This window comes from Caenorhabditis remanei, chromosome V (genome assembly GCF_010183535.1).
Source record: "Caenorhabditis remanei strain PX506 chromosome V, whole genome shotgun sequence".
NCBI classification, from domain to species: Eukaryota; Metazoa; Nematoda; class Chromadorea; order Rhabditida; family Rhabditidae; genus Caenorhabditis; species Caenorhabditis remanei.
The window spans coordinates 6,879,518-6,902,272 of record NC_071332.1 but is presented as its reverse complement, the minus strand read 5'-3'; the positions used below and the strand labels follow the sequence as shown (position 1 = coordinate 6,902,272).

Below are 22,755 nucleotides of genomic sequence, written 5' to 3'. Positions count from 1 at the left end.
AAGGAATAAAGTCCCGAGATCGGAACTATGGACGAATCCAGTAAGAGTATGGAATAAAGGAATAAAGCCCCGTGGTCGGAACTATGGACGAATCCAGTAAGAGTATGGAATAAAGGAATAAAGCCCCGAGATCGGAACTATGGACGAATCCAGTAAGAGTAAACACAACTGGCTGTGGTTTTAATATTTTTATTAAAGAAGATAGAATAGACGCTCTCCCCTGGGCTTTTATACCAAGAACATAGGCGGAGCTTATAATAATATATAAAGTAGGATAGAATAGTATAGATGATGATTCACCCAGACGGTGAATCATAAAAGTGCAATAAGGTGAAAGGGGGGCACGAAAGTGGGAGAGTGTACAGTGTACAATCGAGTACAAAGAGTATGGAGTAAAGGAATAAAGTCCCGAGATCGGAACCCTGGATAAATCCAGCAAGAGTATTGAGGAAGAGAACAAATATAAACTCACATCGGGGCAATCGTAATTCAAAACGAAGCCGAAGAAAATTGAAGAAAAATAACAGCAAAAGAAGTGTTTGAAGAGAGCAGAACAAGTCCAAAACTGATGAGTTGGAACTGTCACGTTGGCAAACAAAGGACGTCATTTTTAATCTCTCGTCGAGGTCACGTTTTATCGATTAAAATTTACACTTTTTTTGCAAAATACGTGAAATGATTTTCCACGTTTCCATTATAGGTTCATTTTTCTCTTTTGTTTCTTTCCTTCAACTTCCCCTTCTGCATCTTTGAAGAGGCTTTCTAGGTTGTGAGTTTTTGTTTGAAAGCTTCACAGCTTTAATTCTTTATTTTGATTTTTCAAGACTCATTTCTAAAAAGTGATTCCAGATGTCTGTATTCTTTCAACTTCACGAATTCCCTTATATAATTGAAACTAATTTCTTAATCTTGGAATACCAGTCTTCATCAGCAATCCTCCTAAACCTCCTTTTCTAACGATATAACCCGAAAAATTCGATGTTGTTTTCACCGAAATACAGTGTCCGTTTTCCGTCAATGGTTTTTGATTCGTTTGATTCTTTCAGTGAAAACGTTACTTTCTAATTAAGTTCCTTCATTCCTTCCCTTCGTTCTTATCATCTCTCATTCCCTTTTTCATCTACAAACTGGTTTTCTATTACACTTTCATGAAAGCGAAAGAGTAAGACAGAAGGAAGTATCACTAGGTTTTCCGGAGACTTAGACATTTTGTAATTTCCAGAAAAAAAAACAGATGAAAGAGGGAGAAGAGAAATGAAAAAAGTTGACGGATAGATAGGTAACCAGTGGAGACGGTAAGTTACACTCTCTAAAGAAATAGTATAAATAGAGAGGGCATCGATGAAGAAATCACTCTTGTCTTCAACTGTCAATCATGGGCAAGCTTATCCTGGTCGGATCATCCGTCGCACTAACATGTTGCTTGGTCACCGTCTTCACGATGGGATCTCTTATTCAAGAGATTTCTGACATGAAGATGGAGGTCGAGGATGGCATGGTTGAGTTCAGAGTGAGTCTCTATTATCAGTTGCAGATCGATAATTTATATTTCTTTTAGGAGATTCATCAAGATACCTGGAACCGTGTTATGATCAAACACACCAACCCAACTGGAGCCACTGATGCCCCAGCTAACTTCCAAACTCTCTTCGGAGTCCGTAGATCCCGTCAATCTGGATTCCCAGAACAATGTAACTGTGGACCACGTTCCGAGGGATGCCCACCAGGACCACCAGGAACTCCAGGAGAGCAAGGACCACAAGGAGAATCTGGACCAGACGGAGACGATGGAAAGCCAGGACTCGCCGGAGAGGTCGTCGCTATTGTTCACGATCTTCCAGGAGGATGCATTCAATGCCCACCAGGACGTCCAGGACCACGTGGACCACCAGGAGAGGTCGGACCAGCTGGACCATCTGGAGACAACGGACGCAAGGGACCACCGGGACCACCAGGAGGACCAGGAGCTCCAGGAGAGGGAGGAGACTCCGGAAGACCAGGAAACCCAGGAAGACCAGGACCAGCCGGACCACGTGGAGAGCCAGGAACCGAGTACAAACCAGGACAACCAGGGCGTCCAGGACCACCAGGACCACGTGGAGAGGCCGGACCAGCCGGACAACCAGGAGCACCAGGAAACGACGGAGAGTCTGGAAAGCCAGGAAACGCTGGACGTCCAGGACCACCAGGACCACCAGGAAAGAACGGAACTCCAGGAACTCGTGGAGAGGATGCCGCTCCAGGACCAGATGCTGGATACTGTCCATGCCCAGCTCGTGCCGCCGCCTACAAGGCTTAAGCATTCTTTTCTTGTTTTTCATAACAATGAACATTTCAATAGGAAAACTTTATTCTTATTCATTTCACAAAAACACTCGGTCTATTTCCACTGATTGAAATTTTTCCAGTCGTCGTGTTTTTCCGTTTTTCCAGACGACAACACTGTCTGATAAAATTTCGATAAGGGGAGTGAGTAAAGAGAAGAGCGAATGTAGCAACTGTTCCGTAGAAGTTAGCGAAGATGACGAATAAATTATTGAAGGCTGCAAGAGTTTTTTGGGGGGAAAATTAGTAGATTTTGTGAGAACGTCACGAGGTCAAGAATATATCAAAATGTTCAAACTTTTTTTGGAAATTATTTTATGAGATTGGGTCTCCATTTTTGTATTTAACAACTTTTTCATACTGTTTTAGTGAAAGAAAATAAGACGCAAGGAAGTGAAACACAGAGATCGACCCCAATTCCAGAACTTCTTCTGCCTATTACTCGTCACTCTTGATGAGTTTTTAGATTTCGAAAACACCAAATAATAAATGCAAGTGGCTGCATAAACATTGAGTTGCAGCAAGACTCCAGTGCAAACAAGAAAAATTATTATAGCATAGACTCGATATTCTGGATTTATAGAGATAGTGAATACGGGTAACTCAAAGAATTTTTCATGTGGACATGGAATTTTTTCGAGAATCTTGAATTTCGCAGAATCTTGATCAGGTATTCCAAATAAAAACGGTATTGGATAAATCAGAGCAAACAGTTAATTGATCCCAACCTGAAACATTTGTAAACGTGAAAATTCCGGAGATTAAAAAAACTGACACGTTCCCACAGTTCCAGCAGCATAAACTTGTGCAGCTGGGGGAATTTCAAGTTTCGAAAAGAGTCCCATCATTGAAGAGGAAGTAGTTGGAAGCCAACTAACAGGTGTCATCAGAGAACTTACCATCAAACTTTGACAACTCATCCTGAATTTTAGACAAATTTCAGAAAAGATTCAGACAACACTGAACCTTCAGAAATTGGCGTCTAATTCATCAAAACGTTTGCAGATAGTTTTACAATTCCGTCCCCACCGCATCCTGCCCTCCCTCATCCAAAGCCCGAAAATATATTCGTTTATCTTTCCTCCCTCAGTGTATTCCTAGCCATTTCTAAGTTGCAGGCGGATCCATTCTTGTTCTTAATTTACATCAATGACTTGATTCAGTCCCTTCCAGCAGATATTTATTCTATCGCGTATGCTGATGATCCCAAGATCTACAGTGAATATCCCGGTGGTCTCAACGAAAAATACTCTACGTTAGAGGTTAGTTTTGTTTCGAAAATTGGAAAAATTGAACAGTTTTCTTTTCAGAAGAGTTTTCGATGATTGGATTCCGGTTTGCAAGTGTTAGCGCAGCATTTCAATAACTGTAAAATAACTGTCAATAACTGTTCTCTTGCGTAACACGAAAACTCCGAAATTTCGAATCAACGTTTTTCGTAATAACGGAAATTGAAACACAGAAAATTTGAATGAAACATCCCGAATGTTTTGCAACCTCCCGCATGCCCCCCGCCCAGGGAAATTGAAACATCCCTATGCCCCCTCGGGTATCTATAGAAGCGCGTGTGTCTTTGACGCAATTCCCGCTAACTATAAGCAGTCATAATCTTCTGGTTGTTTTTCTAAATTTCAATCCCGTCGAATAAACAAAGCTTCATTATCTACATTTAAATATCATTATTCATAATTATGGTTGAAATCTCAACAAACAAAGTTTGAATTAAAACAATGAATGAATATAAATAAATAGAAGTAGACTCTTAATTTGTTAATATTAGGAGGAAAAATCAAATTAACAAAAATAAGTTATTCAGAGTGAATATATTGTCGAAATAATAAAGTTCCGACATCATTTACCGATGCGTGTTTGCGGACTTATTGCAAAGTTTAATAATTTTGCACTAAGTCCGCAAACACGCGTCGGTAAAAAATGCCGGAACTTTTTTATTTCGATAATATACGTATAAGATTTGGTTTACGAAAGGAATTGTTGGATACTTTGTCTTTGATACAGAACTTCAGATGTCCTAGGATAAAATTGCTAGTAATCGACATCGATCTCGTAACATACCTTTTGAATAGCAATAGCGATCTTCAGATCAACGCCTGTGTTGTAGGAGATTCCAAAGATCTAGATCCGGTGATGATAGGGCTAATGTGACAGAGTGGATGGATTTTCTTGCTTTAGAAGCCCAATATTTTTTAAGGAATAGAAAAGCGGCCAGCAAGTGCTGAGCTATCCAAGGCAACAAAACATCCTTCAAAACCAAATTTTGGAAACGTCCAAAACTATTTTCGCATTTCTGTTAATGAAAATGATCTACTGTCAGCTTGTGACAGCAATAGTTTCTGGTTTTGACAATTTTGAAGAGGTTCAATAGTGAAAATGTCATTAACAGTCTAGATCACGTCCGAGATACGCCGCACGAGCAATTTCGTCATCGGACATCTGAAAGCCTGTATCAACGCCAAAGTATCCAATTTTAAATTACTTTTTAAAACCGAATTTCATGTGTATATTTCCACGCTGTAGAACTCGGTATTTAGTATGTGAATAGGATCCGATTCAGAACAATAGCTCTTTTTTCCAACTTATGAACAATTTTGATTGCGAATTTTGGCCCTTTCACTATCATTGATTTCCTGTTCTCGTCATCAATAAAAGTATTGGAGTCCTTGGGAAACCAGTCATCATCGACTCTAGCCATCGCAAAGTATTCAAAATAGTCATGTTTGAAGTAATGCTGGAAGTGCCAGTTAGATAAATTATTTTCGAATTAGCAAACCTGAATGAGCTGATTCATCTCGTGAAAGTTATAAGTGGCTTTCGTAATACGAACATTAGGGATGTTCCAAAATGACTCTATCGGAATCCTATCCTTCTCGAACTCGTCAAAACAAACTTGTTCAGCTTGAATCACTTGTGGGAGAATCACGACTTGATCAAGATAAGCATTTTCTGATTTTCGATTATCTAATGTGATTGTTTTCAAGAAACCTGAATAGAATCTAACTTGATATTAAGAAACTCGCGTTGAGACTAACCAGGTCTGAGAAATGGCAGAAAGCATAACACTTCCTCTTGATTCCCACAATAAGATATGTAAAAGTTTTTCACGTGAATTTGGTGACGTATTGAGGCCAACATAATTTTTGTTAAACTCAAAACAAGATGCACCTGTTCTCTGGCCATCTCTTCCATTCCAGGAACCTTGCAGAATACTGTAATTGGATAGTTGTTGCGGTAGTGTTTGAAAATTGAACACAACGCTAAAATGGGGGTGAGCTTCCTTTGCTCAGAAAAATTTGAATTCATATTACTTCATTTTCAAAAACTCACACGAGACAATCATCGTCTTTATTCTGATATGCTTATTTCGAAGTATCACTCCAAATTTCTCGACGGTCTCTTCGATAATTCGCTCGTCTATTTTTGTGAATAAAGCTAAAAACAACTCTCGGAAAATGCTATACAGCGGATTACTGAGTAAATTGTAGACCATTGTTCCATCTTCAGCCTCCGAAAATTTTATGAAGAATGGATTTGTTGATATTTTCAAGCATTGAATATGTAGTGGAAAACTTTCAGCCAATATTCTGGTGCGCGTGGAACAACTCCCTAGAGATTGTCTGTAATTTTTTTGTAACTAATTTTTTTCAGTATGTAATATTGAGCCTATTCACAAGGTAGAAAAACATACTTGTCAAGGGCCGGGCTGGCCTTTTTTCGAAACTTTCGCCCCGGCACCTTCCGCCAGTCATTTGGAGGGAATTTCTTTTTCCAATTTTTTTTCAAATTTGATTAAAGGTATTCTAAATAAAGTCAACTCAGATTTTTTTCATAGAATAATGTATGTGTGTCTGTGAATTCATTTCCACATATGGCTTCTTTCGCTCGTTTTTTGTTTTCTTCCACGGCTACAGAAATACCAAGACTGTTTCGCCGCTCGTTCTCAGCGGGGTTTGGACCGAATTGAATAATTCTTTTGATATGAAAATGAACTCATAAAAACACATCGATTATTCTGTGAAAAAAATCAGAATTGAACTTAGTACACCTTCAAGTTAATTATCACCGGAGGAGTCTCGCTGAAAAATGGAGTCAATCTTCGAAAAATATACTAAACTATCATAAAGAAAGTATAAGAAAACGAGTTAATTGGGAAATTTTCCAGCATGAAGAATTTAATTTTTGGAAAACAGTTTTGGGGCTCGAAGTTTTCCAATCCCGGCCTGTTATTTGCCGAGTATATTGTCACAGGCCAGTCTCTGCCTAGTCTCTTCTCTCTTTTCCTCGGGTTCTCTCTCCACTGAGATGACCTATTGCTCTCGGCTCAGCGGGGCGTAAACAACCACGCGGCCGGCCGAGAATCTCTTTTTCTCTTTTCATGGAGTTTATACTTCACTGGTGGGGGAGAGCAACACCAAGTTGCTCTCCTTCCTATACCGGAATAATAAAGGTTGCAATCTGAATGTACCTAAAGCAGACAGAAATGATAAAAGGATGAGCAGGCGCGCTCCTGCCTTTTACAATATAGAAAAAAGCGAAACACTACCTTGTGAATAGGCTCATTTTTATAAACGGATTTTTCGCGGAAAAGTTGCTTTAAACGCAGCATAATAATTACTTACCTCGTTCCATAATCTAAGAAATAGAACAACTTCTTGGATGCAACATACGGTAAATCGCAGAAAAAATGCATTATTGTGGCAGGAATTTGATAGCTGGGATGTCTGTGCGATGAAATATCTGTGCGATGAATGATGAGGTGAATCTGAAGGAAAGTAAAAAAAATCAATTACTTCGGAGAGACCGTGTGAATAAAAAAGGGTCCTATTTGCTTAGAATATATATTTTTATGACATTGATTCAGTAAAGTCGGTTTACAAAACTAATCTTGTGAGATGAGTTTCAAAAAAATTGAGACAATGAACCAATCAAAAACGCATCTTGAAGTAGGAACGGCCTCCGGAACACGGTGATTTTCTCGCTACATTTCCCGTTGAGAAATTTTCGCCACAGGGCACGCAGAAAAATGGGCGGGCTAAGGAAGCAAACCCGCGGCACAGAAAAGTCGGTTCACGTCGCCTAACGGCGACTAAACCTCCTTCTCTACACCACCCTTTTGAAACCCAGGAAGATCAGGACCAGCCGGACCACGTGGAGAGCCAGGAACCGAGTACAAACCAGGACAACCAGGGCGTCCAGGACCACCAGGACCACGTGGAGAGGCCGGACCAGCCGGACAACCAGGAGCACCAGGAAACGCTGGAGAGTCTGGAAAGCCAGGAAACGCTGGACGTCCAGGACCACCAGGACCACCAGGAAAGAACGGAACTCCAGGAACTCGTCAGGACCAGATGCTGGATACTGTCCATGCCCAGCTCGTGCCGCCTACAAGGCTTAAGCATTATTTTCTTGTTTTTCATAACAATGAACATTTCAATAGGAAAACTTTATTCTTATTCATTTCACAAAAACACTCGGTCGATTTCCACTGATTGAAATTTTTCCAGTCGTCGTGTTTTTCCGTTTTTCCAGACGACAACACCTTCTGATGAAATCTCGATAAGGGGAGTGAGTAAAGAGAAGAGCGAATGTAGCAACTGTTCCGTAGAAGTTAGCGAACATGACGAATAGATTATTGAAGGCTGCAAGAGTTCTTTGGGGGAAAATTAGTAGATTTTGAGAGAACGTCACGAGATCAAGAATAGATTCCACTATTGTGGAAATTATTTGATGAGATTGGGTCTCCATTTTTGTAGTTAATAACTTTTTCATACTGTTTTAATGAAAGAAAATAAGGCGCAAAGAAGTGAGACACAAGAGCCACAATTCCAGGTACTTGTCTTCAATGAGTCATATCTCATGAATTATAAGAGATATGAAAAAGTTGCCAACTACAAAACTAAATAACAAGACTTTTACAACACAATCATCAAGAATTGAAGACAATTCTATCATCCCTAGCTCCGTGACACCTTCTCGAAGTACTCACTCTGATTATAATAGTTGTTGAATATCGAGTAACAACTGTAAATCACAGCTGGAATCAGAAAACCATAGGGAACACTAATTTGAATCAGAATCCCATAGAAGAACTTCTTCTGCCTATTACTCGTCACTCTTGATGAGTTTTTAGATTTCGAAAACACCAAATAATAAATGCAAGTGGCTGCATAAACATTGAGTTGAAGCATCAAGACTCCAGTGCAAACGAGCGAAATTATTGTAGCATAGACTCGATATTCTGGGTTTATAGAGATAGTGAATACGGGTAACTCAAAGAATTCTTCATGAGGACATGGAACTATTTCGAGAATCTTGAATTTCGCAGCATCTTGATCAGGTATTCCGAATAAAAACGGCATTGGATAAATCAGAGCAAACATATAGTTGATCCCAACCACCGAGAATCGAATGTAGCGATTTGAGATACGAAATCTATTCTGTTGAATTACATTATGCCGATTCTCGAACAAAGATATCATAGCTGATATGGATACTGAAACATTTGAAATGCGAAATTTCCAGAGATTTTTAAAAAACTGACACGTTCCCACAGTTCCAGCAGCATAAGCTTGTGCAGCAGGCGGAATTCCAAGTTTTGAAAAGAGTCCCATCATTGAAGAGGAAGCAGTTGGAAGCCAACTAACAGGTGTCATCAGAGAACTTACCATCAAACTTTGACAACACATCCTGAATTTCAGAGATATTTCAGAGAAGATTTAGACAATGAACCAACCAAAAATGCATATTGAAATAGACCCATTTCATAGAAGACATGGACTTTGGAGTCTTTCTCAAAACACAAAAACCTCCTAGAATAAATAGAGGAACGTTGTAGATATTTGAACCAAAAAGTGAATAGACAACTGAATTGGATGAGCTGAAAAAGCTGGTCGACTTAGGGCAGATGCCGTAATAGTTCTTTCGGAAATAGGTCTCGATATCCTGTTTGGAAGTCATGAGAATGCAGATTTTCGTCTGTTTTCAGACTTTCCGACTGAAATATTTTGACTTCGAGTTGTAAGATTAGAAGTTAGTCATGCATTGTAACTCTTTTTTCTAATTCCAATTTTATCCAGCTCATAACTTTCCCCCCATAAATCATCGGAGCTTGAAAATACGGAACTGAAATGAAAATCGTCAGTTTCGTGTTTTATGCTGACTGATATTTTCGAGTTTTAGAAAGTTAGAAGGGTAAATTACATATTTCAGAATCAGTTCATCAGAAAAAAAGGTTTAAAAAAATTTATTCTGAAATTACTATCTTACGGTGATCACTCAGAAGTGCATAACATAATGAGAAAGTCAAACTTGAAGACCTAGAACACAGATAAACAAAATGTACATATTTAAGATTATTCAAAACAATCCAAGCTTAAACAAATCAGATATTCAAAAGGTTTGCAATATCAATGGGATTCTATCTAGAACAATCGTTTTTTCTCGCGTTTCTGAACGATTTTGATAGAGAATTTCGTTCCTTTAACTATCATTGATTTTCTGTTTTTGTCATCAATAAAAGTATCAGAGTCATCGGGAAACCAGTCATCGCTGACTCCTTCCATAGAAAAATACTCAAAAGTGTCGTGTTGAATATAATGCTAAAAATGATAATCAGATAGGTTCGAACCAAATATGCATACCTGAATGAGTCGGCTTATATCGTGAAAACTAAAGTTGACTTTTGTGAGAATTACTCTAGGGATATTCCAGAATAGTTTCATTTGAACTCGTGGGAAACCATCAACCCAAACTCGATTACATTGAACGACTTGTGGAAGATTCAAAATTCGGTACATAGAAGCATTGTTAGCCTCACAGTTCTTCAGTTTTATGAATTTCAAATAATCTGAAAATAGGCTAGCATTTTTGATGCTAAAGAACCAAACAACTAACTTGGATTAAGAAATGGCAGGAAGCACATAACTTCGTCTTGATTTCCACGGTATTCAATAATAAAGTTTTCAACGTGTAATTGGTGATCCAACGATCCCAGTATGATTTTCATCAGACTTGAAACTAGACGAATCCGTTCAGCAGAAACTTTTTCAAACTCAGGAGGAATATCAGCGCTGAGGAGAGTTACTGTAATTTGATTTTTTGTAGTTGTAATAAATATGTTTTTCAAGTGTAATACTGTTTAATCGAACAGAATAGAACGAGTTCAACGCTATACCATGATTTCGGGAAGGAATACTTAGTTCCAGACCCAGATTTGTGAATTCATTTATACTTTTCTGATCTAACAGAATAAAGTTAAACTTTTGATTAAAAAACTTACACGACACCTCCATTGTCTTTATTCTGATATTCTTGTTTCGAAGTATTTCTCCTAGCTCGTTCAATTCTGTCTCTATAGTCTTCTCATCTATCCTTTTGAATGCGAATAAAAACATTTCCCACAAACAATTATAAACAAGCTTAGCGATTCTAGAATAAGTGATAGTTTGTTCCATATCTGCGCGGATTAGAATCATAAAAGGCTCAGTATATATTTTCACATGTTCGAAACTAAATGGCATAGCGTCCACTAATCTTTTAGTTCGCAAGGAGCAAGTTCGTAGAGATAATCTGGAATTTAATATTCTGAATTGAATTACGCAAATTTCATTTACCTCGTTTCATAATCTAAAAAATGAAACAGTTTTCTTATTGCGAGAAACGGCAAACTTCGGAAAAAAGGCATTATCGGGAACACTGAATCGATTTTGTCTGGCGATGCAACGATGAAGGGAACAGTGAATGATTTTTGTCATTTGTTAGGTTGTCTTGAGTAAATAGAGATGTGGGAAACTGCTCAATTAACACCCTCACATGCCTTCGTTGTGGTCTCACAATAATTGGAGAACCAAAGCAATAAAGAATTGGCGTTGAAGTCTTCGGTATTTCTTTGAGAATCCACCTGTGTGGAAAGCACACCGGAAAGTAACTTATAGCACTTCCAGACAAAATAGAATATTGTCATAAGTGAAGAATTCTGAAACATCAGTTGTTGAAAAGTTGAATAAACAGAAAAAATCTATAATTCCCATTGTTCCAGTAAGCGTTACCACTTCATCAATGTCCAGCAGAAACTTGCCGTCTTCGGTATAAAAGTGAGGACCGATATACACAACTTCATCAACAGATAAATTAAAATCTTCTATCAAGTTGTTTCTAAAAAATGCTCTCTCAAAACAGATGCCTAAATTAATGTTCTACCTGATAAAATTAGTCATAACTTCTTTTGGTCCACAACAAAAGAATGATACAGTACCCCAAATCATCAAAAAAATTACAGGAATCAGCATCCAAAATATGATATTGTTACCTTTGAAAGTTGCTATCCTTTCGCTTCTGAAAATTATTCGAAGTGATAATTCACATGAAACGAGGAAAAGTACAAGCAAAAAGGTGGTTCATGAGAGTGTATTACAGGTATGACTAGATAGTCAATTATTGAATAAAACACTTCAAAGATTGATATGAAATTCATCAGATACTTATACGGGCCCAGCTTCTTCGGGGATTTCAGTTGAATCAGCAAAATAAGAACAGCATTGCAAAACAAAGAAAAAAAGACGAGAGCAGTTATGAGACGATATTGAAATTCCAGCCATTCGGAACCACTCATTGTTCTTATTTGTGTGAGAAGACACTGTAATATGCGTGGGTACTGTTTCGTAAAAGAGGCTTCAGAGGATACTTTCCGGTATTCACACAGGTGGGTTCTCAAAGCAATACCGAACACTTCAACGTCAATTCTTTATTGCTTTGGTTCCCCAAACAGTAATCCTGTCGTGACAATAATAACCCCTAAAAAAATAAAAAATACAACGGCAAACTTATTGTTACTCTCAAAGGTTGATTACCTAGCCTACTGATCACGTGAAACGAACTCTACATACTCTTATCAAGATGACATTTTCCACGTTTCAATGTCAACATACTCGGCATACTCGTTCAACTTTGTGCAGCATATCTGGCGACAGTATGTAAACCATCTACAGAAAGTTGCCAGAGATGCTGCAGAAAGTGTAGCCAATCCTTCATTGAACCCTCCCAATATTACGAAACAATGAAACAAAAAACAATTTTATTAAATTAAAGAGACGTCGTTTGAGTGTTTTTCTATGGAAGGAGTCAGCGATGACTGGTTTCCCGATGACTCTGTTACTTTTATTGATGACAAAAAGAGAAAATCAATGATAGTTATTGTCGAAATAAAAAAAGTGATACCCGGTGTTTGCGGACTTAGTGGAAAAATTATTAAAATTAGCATTAAGTCCGCAAACACCGGGTATCACTTTTTTTATTTCGACAATAAAGGAACGAAATTCTCAATCAAAATCGTTCAGAAACGCGAGAAAAAAACGATTGTTCTAGATAGAATCACATTGATATTGCAAACCTTTTGAATATCTGATTTGTTTAAGCTTGGATTGTTTTGAATAATCTTTTTTGTTTTGAATAATCTTAAATATGTACATTTTGTTTATCTGTGTTCTAGGTCTTCAAGTTTGACTTTCTCATTATGTTATGCACTTCTGAGTGATCACCGTAAGATAGTAATTTCAGAATAAAATTTTTTTAAACCCTGCAAGTCAAACTATCGGTTCTATGAAACGAAAAAAAATCTGTAAAAATGTAGGATTTGTTTTTTTTTTGTTCTGACTATTTCATAACAATGAACATTTCAATAGAAACACTTTATTCTTATTCATTTCACAAAAACACTCGGCCTATTTCCACTGATTGAAATTTTTCCAGTCGTCGTGTTTTTCCGTTTTTCCAGACGACAACACTTTTTGATAAAATCTCGATAAGGGGAGGGAGTGAAGAGAAGAGCGAATGTGGAACTTGTTTGAAATTTTAAAAAAAGAGCAAGCAAGTTTCTGATTGTCTCTGTTTTAAGGAATCCGGTACTTCCAGGGTATTGCTTATCCAGGGCTTCCAGGGCTTCAAGGCCTCTTTGTTTTTAGGTAATCACTTCTTCCGGGTGTGAGAGCTCTTGGTTTTTTTCAACTGACGCCTAAAACTCCACAACTTTATTTTGTGATTCCAAGGGGCGTCTAAATATTTTATCGGACGTCTAAATGTTTTTGGGACTTCTAAGCATTTCTAAGCACTTTTGAGACCCCAAAGAACTTTTCAATGTTTTGAGGGACGTTCGAGTTTTCCAAAGACATCTAAACTGGAATAGAGCCGTCGATTCTGTTGGGTTACATTATACCGATTCTCGAACAAAGATATCATAGCTGACATGGATACTAGAACATTTGAAAAAGTGAATCTTCCAGAAAGTTTTGAAAGTTCCAACGGTCACCAAAACATGAGCAAGGAGAATTCCAAGTTTCGAAAAGAGTCCCATCATTGAAGAGGAAGCAGTTGGAAGCCAACTAACAGGTGTCATCAGAGAACTTACCATCAAACTTTGGCAACACATCCTGAATTTCAGAGAAATTTTAGAGACGATTTAGACAATGAACCAACCAAAAATGCATATTGAAATAGACCCATTTCATAGAAGACATCGACTTTGGAGTCTTTCTCAAAACACAAAAACCTCCTAGAATAAATAGAGGAACGTTGTAGATATTTGAACCAAAAAGTGAATAGACAACTGAATTGGATGAGCTGAAAAAGCTGGTCGACTTAGGGCAGATACCGTAATAGTTCTTTTGGAAATAGGCATCGATATCCTGTTTCGAAGTCATGGGAATGCAGATTTTCGTCTGTTTTCAGACTGGAATATTTTGACTTCGAGTTGTAAGATTAGAAGTTAGTCATGCATTGTAACTCTTTTTTCTAATTCCAATTTTATCCAGCTCATAACTTTCCCCCCATAAATCATCGGAGCTTGAAAATACGGAACTGAAATGAAAATCGTCAGTTTCGTGTTTTATGTGTTGACTGATATTTTCGAATTCTAGGAAGTCAGAAGGGTAAAGTACATATTTCAGAATCAGGTCATCTGAATCATTGCATGAGTCAAGCTGGTGCGCCTTTGACGTCTCTAGGAACTTCTTCCTCTGTTTATCCGAAGTTCCATTCTAATTTCCACGTAACTGATCTATCAAACACCCCCGCATTTCTACTTTCACCCTATCAAAACAGCAAAGAACAACCGAAAAAAATCCCCCATTTCGTCAAATTCCTCGTCTTGATAGGCGCCACGCCGGAACCGTGTGTCTTCTGCGCGGTGCAAATGATTAATTACTTCATTCTTCCACATAGGGAAGAGGAAGCGACAAAGAGAAACTGCTAGTAAACACAGAACAATCAGCACGTTCGTGTCGTCATAGATATTGGCCGCGCCGTTTCAATTTCTTGTAACAACAAAAGTGAAGAGATCATGATAAAATGTTTACAGATAAATAAATAAATTGCGCAGCCATATTTTGCGTCATCAGAACACAATGAAGTATTTTCAGGAATGAATAAATATAAAAATAATTACGGGACAACAGTTAATACAAAAAATGGGAGTTAAAATGGTTTCAAAATTCAAGTCTCCATTGGCTCTGGCTCAGGCTCGGCGTCGGCTTTTTCCTCGACGACTGGAGTTTCTCCCGCATCAGATGGTCCGGCAACATCATCATTTCTGCCCTCCGTATCATCTTCTGAAATATAATATTGATGGCCTGCCATGTATTTATTAACAGTACCTGCACTCAAAACCGGTGGAGATCCATCAGTTTCACGAGCTTCGGCAGTCTCAGCAGTCTCGGCAATCTCAGCAGTCTCGGCTGTTTCGGCAACTTCCGGAGTTTCCTCTCCAGCTTCTGCTTGTTCTTCTCCGGCTTCCTCTTCCTTGACATCAACAACTTCCTCCTCGGCCTCAACTGGCTCATCTTCTTCCATTCTTTCTCCGTTTGGACTCATAAACTGACTGAAAAGTGCAGCAAACTTAGGTTGTATTCCGTCCATTTGTTGGCGAAGAACTGGAGTAACGAATGGTCCTGGTGGTGGGAGAGGAGTGCGACCGGCTTTAGCATCTTCGTCCTTTGTTGTCAAGCGAGAGAGAATTCTGAAAACTTGAAATGAGCAACGAATTTAAAATATAGCAACTTACTGTCTTTCGGTCATATTGAGTCTCTCAGTAACCGATGACAATTGAGTGAATGTAGCTGGAAGGCGAGAAACGTCAGCCTTCATATCCGAAAGGATTTCATCGAGTTGAACTAAGCATTTGTGAAGGACTGCATTGGCATTGCGATTTCCAGCTGCACTTTCTTTAGCAATGTTCGCTTGAGATTCGGCAATGTTCTCCAAATCGGCAAAGCGTTGAGCGAGTGGGCCAACATTGTCTGGTGTCAGATGGCGGTTAGCGTGAGCAGCACGGCGAAGTTGCTCTTCAATAACCAATCCCTGCTCCAGAAGTTTGAAACGCCGCTGCATGAACTTCGATTTGATGTCAGAAACCGCTGGATCTGCTCCAGCCTCCTTGAATGGCTCGTTGAGAATAGCGAAGCGTGGATCGTTGATAATTTCGTTGAAGTTAGCCTGGAATCTTCCGTAGCCGTGAACGACAACTCCAGCTAACAGCCAGTAATCGTGTCGTCGATACCAGATTTCGTATTCTTTTCCGTTTCGAGCAACCTTCTCCTCGTTTGTCCACAATGAATGAAGTTCTGTGAATCCTCCATCGCAAATATTGAATTTGAACGGTGGACGAGCTGCTCTTGGTTTTGTCTCCACCTTGACTTCCTGACTGGCTTCTTCGGTCTCCATCGGCTCATCGGTAGGGGCGGCAGTAGATCCCTCAGTAGCCTCAGTAGCTTCAGTAGTCTCAGTGGTCTCAGAAGCTTCGTTAGCTGCAGCAGGGGTTTCAGCAGATGTGGATGGTTCTTCACTCGTCTCCATTGGTTCATCCTTAACTTCTTGCTCTTTCTGTTCATCTTTTACCTCTTTTGGCCTTGGAGAGTTTCTGGATGATCCTTCAACGGATCCATTAGCAGCTCTAGCAATTATCTCGTCTTGAACCTCTGGCATCGACCACTCTCCATTGTATGGCTCGAATTCTTGAACCTTACGACGAACTAAGCTCAACAATCCAATACGACCGAGGACATGTTGACGGTTGAGACCCTCTCGTGGAACTCCATCATTGAAAGTGTCGTGTCCATCGGCTCCCGGTTCACACAAATGACGCATGAAGAGAGAAGCGTAGGCACGGAAGACCTTCTCCGATTTGTTTCTCAAATCGCGGACGAACCATTGAGACTGATGTGAATCTTGTGGTGGCATTCCCCAACGCATTACTCCTCCGTAGAACGCCTTTCTTTGACGTGGATTGAATCCCAGAATCTCAACTTGGCCGTTGACTTTAGCCATGAGTGGTGGCATCTTCTCGGAGTTCTCGTCACGACGACGTTTTCTTCTCTCATCGTAGTCATCGTCATCGGAGTTCAGGCCCTCGCCATTGTCGGAACCATGGTAGGATTCGTTATCGTCATCATCTTCTTGAGCTTGATTCTGAAATTAAATTCATAATTATAAGTTTTTAAAGACTATCAACAAACCTGCTTGCTCCAATCTGTTCCCATGTTCTCACTAGCATAGTTGATTTGCTTGCGAACACGTTTTCCTTTTCCGAGCTTTTGAGACTCAATCTCCTTATCCTGCTCGTAGTGATGCTTGAGAAGTTTCTCCCAATAATCCGGATCCGGCTCCTTCTCATCTCCTTCTTTGAGGACTTCGACCTCTTCCTCCTCATCTTCTTCTTGACCTTCAGCTTCCTTCGTCTGATAACTGGCCACTTTGAAAGAGCTAAGATACTCGTTTTGCCAGTCAGCCTTTCCTTCACCTTCTTCTGGAGCAGCAGCTTCCTCTTTCTTATCTCGATCCAAAAGGAAGTCAACAGCAGCATCATCCCAGACGATCTCCTGGGCGGTACTCTTCTTCTCTGCACCTTCTCCTTCGGCAGTGTCAGCGACACATTCATCCTCCTTGAACAACTCTTCAGTTCCCCAACGAAGCACATCATCCAGTTCACTCTTACTCATACTCTTTCCTTCTTTTCCTCCCAAACCGGCACGTACAACCAAGTGATTCAATAACATCTTCTTTTTGGCGACAGAGGTGATTCTTTCTTCGACAGATCCTTTCGTTACGAAACGGTAAATCATAACTTTGTGTTTCTGTCCGAGACGATGGGCACGAGAGAATGCTTGAATGTCGTTGTGAGGATTCCAATCAGAATCGTATATAATGACAGTGTCGGCGGTAGCCAAATTGATACCGAGACCTCCAGCACGAGTGGAAAGCAAGAAGATGAACTGTTGAGCACCTGGAGCGTTGTAACGATCGATGGCGTCTTGTCTCATTTGTCCGGTAATGCTTCCGTCGATTCTTTCATACTTGTAACCTTCGACATCACAGAAATCTTCCATTATGTCAAGCATCATAGTCATCTGGGAGAATATAAGGACTCTGTGACCTCCATCCTTCAGTTTTCTCAACATTTTTTGAAGTAGTGCGAACTTTCCAGAGTTCTTAATGAGAGCAGTTCCTTCGTACATTCCATTTTTCTCTTTAGGTGCTTCGAGAGAAGCTTTCACGAAGAGATATGGATGGTTACAACACTTCTTCAACTCCATGAGAACATTCATCAGAGACATCTGTGTTCCTCCATTCTTCACATTCAAAGCATCGAAGTTGCGAGTCAGAATGTTTTTGTACCATTTCTTCTGCATTGGACTCAATTCGACACGAACAATCAATTCGGACTTCGATGGCATTCCAGTCAGCACATCAGCTTTAAGACGACGAAGCATGTGTGGTCCAAGAAGATTGTGGAGCTTCTCGATTTGATCTTCTTTGGAAATTTCCGAAAACTCAGCGGTGAAAGCTTCGAGTTGGCTGAAAACGAATTTGTGTTTAATTGATTTTTTTTTCTGTTTTAACTCACTTGAAACGTTCCTTTGACAAGAAATTGAGAAGATGGAAAAGTTCTTCCAAATTGTTTTGAAGTGGAGTACCAGTGAGAAGAACACGGTAGTGGATGGTGTATTCGTTGAGATTTTTGAAGAAGAGCGATTGATTATTTTTCAATCGATGAGCCTCGTCGACAACCAATGCTCCCCATTCAATGGATGAAAGAATTGTCTTGTCCATGTTGATAGTTTCATAGGAAGTAAGCAACACGTGGAACTTCATGTTTTCAGTAGTCTTCATTTTTCCGGCTTTCGGTCCAGTTCTAACGGCTCCTTCAACAAATGAGAATTCATGCTCACGAAGAACGACACGAGAATCTCTGTCTCCAACATAGGTGACTACGTAGAAATCTGGGCACCAGAGCTCAGCTTCACGTTCCCAATTGATGATAGTTGACAATGGAGCAGCGATGAGGAACGGTCCTTTGCAATGTCCTTCTTTCATGAGAGTATACAAGAACGTGAGTGATTGAACAGTCTTTCCGAGACCCATTTCGTCGGCAAGAATAGCATCAGTACCATTGGACCAGCAATGGCGAAGCCAGTTTATTCCTTCAAGCTGATAAGGATGAAGATTTCCTCCGGTTTCCGAAACATAATCTGGCTGAACATCATACTTTTTACGTATGTCAACCTTTTCGCGCTTCTTTGGTCTTCTCGACTCTTCCTCTTTCGGTGGAAGTCCTTTAGCCTCACGTTGTTTAGCGATCATCTTTTGCACATTCTTTGGAACATCGTCGTTCAACATTCTCTCTCTATGTTGCCAGTATCTGATGATAGCTTCTTCATAATTTGCTATATTAGCATCATCTCTCTCCCATGTAGCTTGATCGTATGACAACTCCTTCCACTTGACAAGATAATCTTGTTGAGACTTAGCATACGACTGATGGTTGATAATACGGTGGATTTGCATCCACTCTGGCTTCACTCCATACTGGTAGAATCTCTCGCGGAGTTTGAATGGATCGTTGTCCGAATGATGACGAGAGGTAACTGATTCCTCGAAATCTGGTGGGATCTCCGAGTCGTTCTTGCGCCAATACATGATGTGGAGCTGCAAATAAACAAATAATTTAACTACTGAGAGATCTTCTTGAACTTACCATACGGAAGTGAACCTCCATCATCATCTCCGACACCCAGGCGCACTGCCAGTAAGACAGATACTTCCACTTGATGAAGAACTCGCGCTCACGTCTCGGAGCCATCTTACGTGGAGGTTTCAACAACAAATCATCCTCAGTTGGCTCGGTACCTTCCGGAAGAGGGTCTGGATACGGTATCTCTTTCCAGCGCCAGCAGAGAATCTTCTCGGCTTTCTGTTCGGGTTTGACCAACTCGCAGCGTGGACAATTCCATGTCTCTTCTTGTGGAACTTGCGTGAGTGGTGGATCCATACAATATGCGTGGAATGCGCAGACACAAGTATCACAGAGCAAAAGGTTCTCGGTCTCTTTGCAGATCTTGCAAAAATCATCGTTGACCTTCTGAGGCTCCTCCTTGACAATTTCGGGACCATGCTCTATGCAATGTGGACAACTCCAATCTCCCTCTGGTGGATCTTCCATAGAAGAATCGATACACGGCGTGTGATAAGCTCGCGGGCAGGTGTCACAGAGAAGAAGCTCTCCTCCTTGTTTGCACTCCTCACAGAAATCGTTGTTCTCGACTTCTTCTCCTTGTTCCAGCCTAGCTTTCTTAGCAGCTCGTGCCGCTTCCAATGCCTCCTTCTTTTTCTCCATCTTTGCAGCAGCTCTTTTGATTTTAGCGTCTTCTTTCTCTTTGACCTTATCGTCCTCAAGCTGCTCTTGTTGCTTGATGAAGTTCTCGAACTCCTGGTCACTGTCCGGTCCTTCAGAATCACGACGTTGCTTCTTCCGAGCAGAACGAGTCTTTGTTGGAATGACTTTTGGTGGAGCGACTGGTGTTGCAACAGTTGGAGTCTTAGTTCCTCTAGGTTGCTTCTGAACCGGCTTTCCTTGAGCAGCCATATGATCCTGGTACTCTTTGTACTTCACTTGGAACATAGGATACATCTTGGATACGATCGCGCCAGGATTCGCTTCCATAATTTGAGGTTTAATAATCGAAGAGAACGTCTGAAATTACAACTTAGACACTTTATTTTTTTCAAAAACACCTTACCTTCAGATTTGTTATTCCTTGGAATTCCTCAAGGTCATAATCAAATTGGACATCAGTCATTCCAAGAGCTCCGAAGACTTCTTCGCTGGTAGCACTGTATGGATCCGGAATGTCAGCTTTAGCCTTCTTCGATCCTTTCTTTGCCTTTCCACCCTTCTTTCTCGATGATCTTCGTCGATCAGATGGTCCGGGCTCTTCTTCTCCTTGATCTTGCTCCTCATCTTCTTCAGTCTCTTCCGTTGCTTCTTGAGTTACGGAGCCTTCCTCCATTGACTCGTCTTCCACCAAAGTGGTGTCTTCTTCCGTTGACATGCTTGTTAGCGGCTTACTTGGAAATATTTATTTCCTGAAAACGTTCATATTACAAAATTAGTTTGTAGAAAAATCAATTATTCGCGGAAAGATTATAACGGAAAGGTTTTCTCAGAAAAATAGATTTGAAATAGAGTTTTTCGAGGTTTTTTGTTTGAATTTTTTGCTGGGTTCGCAAACACCGCGACGCAGTGTTGCGGACAAAACACGCGAGCCGACGAGCAAATTTTTGGGAAGAATACGTTCTGATGCTCGCTCAAAATCAATGTTCAGATCGATTTCGAGCAAGAAGAATGCAAATTCGGTTTGGAGAAAATCAATTAAAATACGCTGATAGATTTTTTAAAAGTCGGAGCTTTCAGAAGTGATGTACATGAGTAAGGTAACTGCAATTAATCCAATAAAGCTGTCTTCGCCGAAATTCTTACAAATCTACTCATGATGCTATCAAAAATCTAAAAAATTCTAAATTTGTGAAAAAATGACGATGAGTTTTAATTGTTCTCAATAATTCTATTTTAGGCCCTATCTCTCAACAGAATAACCCAGTAAAGGATTGAAACTATGGTCCTATCTGATAAAGCTATTATTCGAAACTCAAAGAACCAATACCTCCCCAAAAGCAAAACTGAACAGTTAGGGGACAAGATGTCCCCGTATGTCCCCTACGGCGCGACAGAACGGGGACAATGCAAAACGGGGACACAGCTCGAGGGGACGTAGGCGAGAGACACAGAGAAACAGATGAGGAAGAGAGCGTGTGAACTAAATTCGAATGTCATGTCATCTTCGCGCGTTCTTAGACTGTATGTCGAAGAATCTGTGCCTATTTGGAAGGATCTCAAACGAAAAGGATGAAGTAGAGAACGAAACGAAATGAGGCTCTAAGCGAAAGCTTCAAAATTTTACAAAAAACACAAATTTTAAACAGAAACTGGGATATCAAAGAACTAGGATGAAAAAGATTAACCCGAAAAGATTAAATGAGTGCATAAAACATCAGATAAAATTACTCAAATTATGTCAAAACCTCTTTTGACACAAATTAAAACCTGAAACTCGCGCACACAACCCAAAACACAGCTTTTTGAGGGAATAATCAATTTATTCCACGCCCAAACGGCTAAAAATGCACAATAAAGAAAAGAAAACTAAAAAAAACGGGTTAAAAACCGAAAGAAGAGGTGCAAATCACTAACGAGAATAACGGAGCACCTAACGTGCCGCCGCCAGCGCCCAAAAGTGCCGAAATTCTCCATTTTGAAACCGAGATCGACAAAACAGTGCACTGCAGTGGCGAGAAATGCGCGCGCGCCCGTAGGTCAACGCGGCACACAGTGCCATTCGGAGGTGAGTCTAGAAACTCAAGCGACTTTAAAGATTTGTTTAGAAGAGAAAACTGTGCCAACCGTACAACTTTAAGAATGTGGAAAAACATGTACCTATTTGGAAGGATCTCAATCGAAAAGGATGAACTAAAGAACGGAATGAAATGAGGCTCTACGCGGCGAACGTTTCAAAATATTACAAAAAGCACCAATTTAAAATACAAACTGGGACTTAAATTTAGGATCATGAGGATTTTTCCACTATTTTGGAAGAACTAGGGCGAGAAAAGCGGAAAGATAAAATAAACGCATAAAACTTCAATATTCGTAGATCTCCCTGAAAAAGGGAAAAATGAAAAGGATGAATCAATACGCATTTAACCTTACCGAGCAGATGGAGAATGACATGGCGTAGTATCTGTCATCCCAACGCAGATTTTGTTTTTGCAGTAGAGCGGGTTTGCATCTAGGATGGTTCCATTGATACGGTACTCGGGTAGTATGAATTCTGAATGGGATAACTGAACTGTAGATCTGAAGTTTGGTAATCCTGATTTTGAAACGTATTGCTTAAGACCGAAATCCAAAATCTTGAATCCCATATCCTGTATTCTGAATTACGAAGTTAGAAATCTAAATTCACTAATCCGTGAACCAGATCTGTCAAAACTTGAAATTCCATTTCCAAGCCAATAATCTGGTTATCTGAATGC

General features: G+C 40.0%; 7 protein-coding genes across 7 annotated transcripts; 2 read left to right on the top strand and 5 right to left on the bottom strand.

Moving 5' to 3' along the window:
• Positions 1–1,375: 1,375 nt before the first annotated feature.
• GCK72_017818 (uncharacterized protein) lies at positions 1,376–2,299 on the top strand (the record flags this gene model as incomplete). The annotated part of the gene is made up of 2 exons (XM_053732270.1): positions 1,376–1,510; positions 1,559–2,299. The coding sequence occupies 2 exons, from the start codon at positions 1,376–1,378 to the stop codon at positions 2,297–2,299; spliced, it is 876 nt and encodes a 291-aa protein (XP_053581183.1).
• GCK72_017817 (uncharacterized protein) lies at positions 1,852–3,227 on the bottom strand (the record flags this gene model as incomplete). Its single annotated transcript, XM_053732269.1, has 3 exons — positions 1,852–2,286; positions 2,368–2,543; positions 3,101–3,227. The coding sequence occupies 3 exons, from the start codon at positions 3,225–3,227 to the stop codon at positions 1,852–1,854; spliced, it is 738 nt and encodes a 245-aa protein (XP_053581182.1).
• Positions 3,228–4,870: 1,643 nt separating this feature from the next.
• Positions 4,871–5,475, bottom strand: GCK72_017816 (uncharacterized protein; the record flags this gene model as incomplete). The annotated part of the gene is made up of 3 exons (XM_003112381.2): positions 4,871–5,071; positions 5,114–5,325; positions 5,373–5,475. 3 exons carry the CDS (start codon positions 5,473–5,475, stop codon positions 4,871–4,873), a joined length of 516 nt encoding a protein of 171 aa, XP_003112429.2.
• Positions 5,476–7,084: 1,609 nt separating this feature from the next.
• On the top strand, positions 7,085–8,983 carry GCK72_017815 (uncharacterized protein; the record flags this gene model as incomplete). Its single annotated transcript, XM_053732268.1, has 3 exons — positions 7,085–7,112; positions 7,465–7,715; positions 8,900–8,983. The coding sequence occupies 3 exons, from the start codon at positions 7,085–7,087 to the stop codon at positions 8,981–8,983; spliced, it is 363 nt and encodes a 120-aa protein (XP_053581181.1).
• On the bottom strand, positions 8,295–9,114 carry GCK72_017814 (uncharacterized protein; the record flags this gene model as incomplete). The annotated part of the gene is made up of 3 exons (XM_053732267.1): positions 8,295–8,833; positions 8,882–9,027; positions 9,074–9,114. The coding sequence occupies 3 exons, from the start codon at positions 9,112–9,114 to the stop codon at positions 8,295–8,297; spliced, it is 726 nt and encodes a 241-aa protein (XP_053581180.1).
• A 647-nt stretch (positions 9,115–9,761) lies between these two features.
• Positions 9,762–10,345, bottom strand: GCK72_017813 (uncharacterized protein; the record flags this gene model as incomplete). The annotated part of the gene is made up of 3 exons (XM_003112334.2): positions 9,762–9,938; positions 9,981–10,186; positions 10,234–10,345. 3 exons carry the CDS (start codon positions 10,343–10,345, stop codon positions 9,762–9,764), a joined length of 495 nt encoding a protein of 164 aa, XP_003112382.2.
• Positions 10,346–14,823: 4,478 nt separating this feature from the next.
• Positions 14,824–20,714, bottom strand: GCK72_017812 (uncharacterized protein; the record flags this gene model as incomplete). The annotated part of the gene is made up of 7 exons (XM_053732266.1): positions 14,824–14,939; positions 14,985–15,346; positions 15,392–16,794; positions 16,842–18,180; positions 18,230–19,311; positions 19,361–20,356; positions 20,403–20,714. 7 exons carry the CDS (start codon positions 20,712–20,714, stop codon positions 14,824–14,826), a joined length of 5,610 nt encoding a protein of 1,869 aa, XP_053581179.1.
• Positions 20,715–22,755: the final 2,041 nt, after the last annotated feature.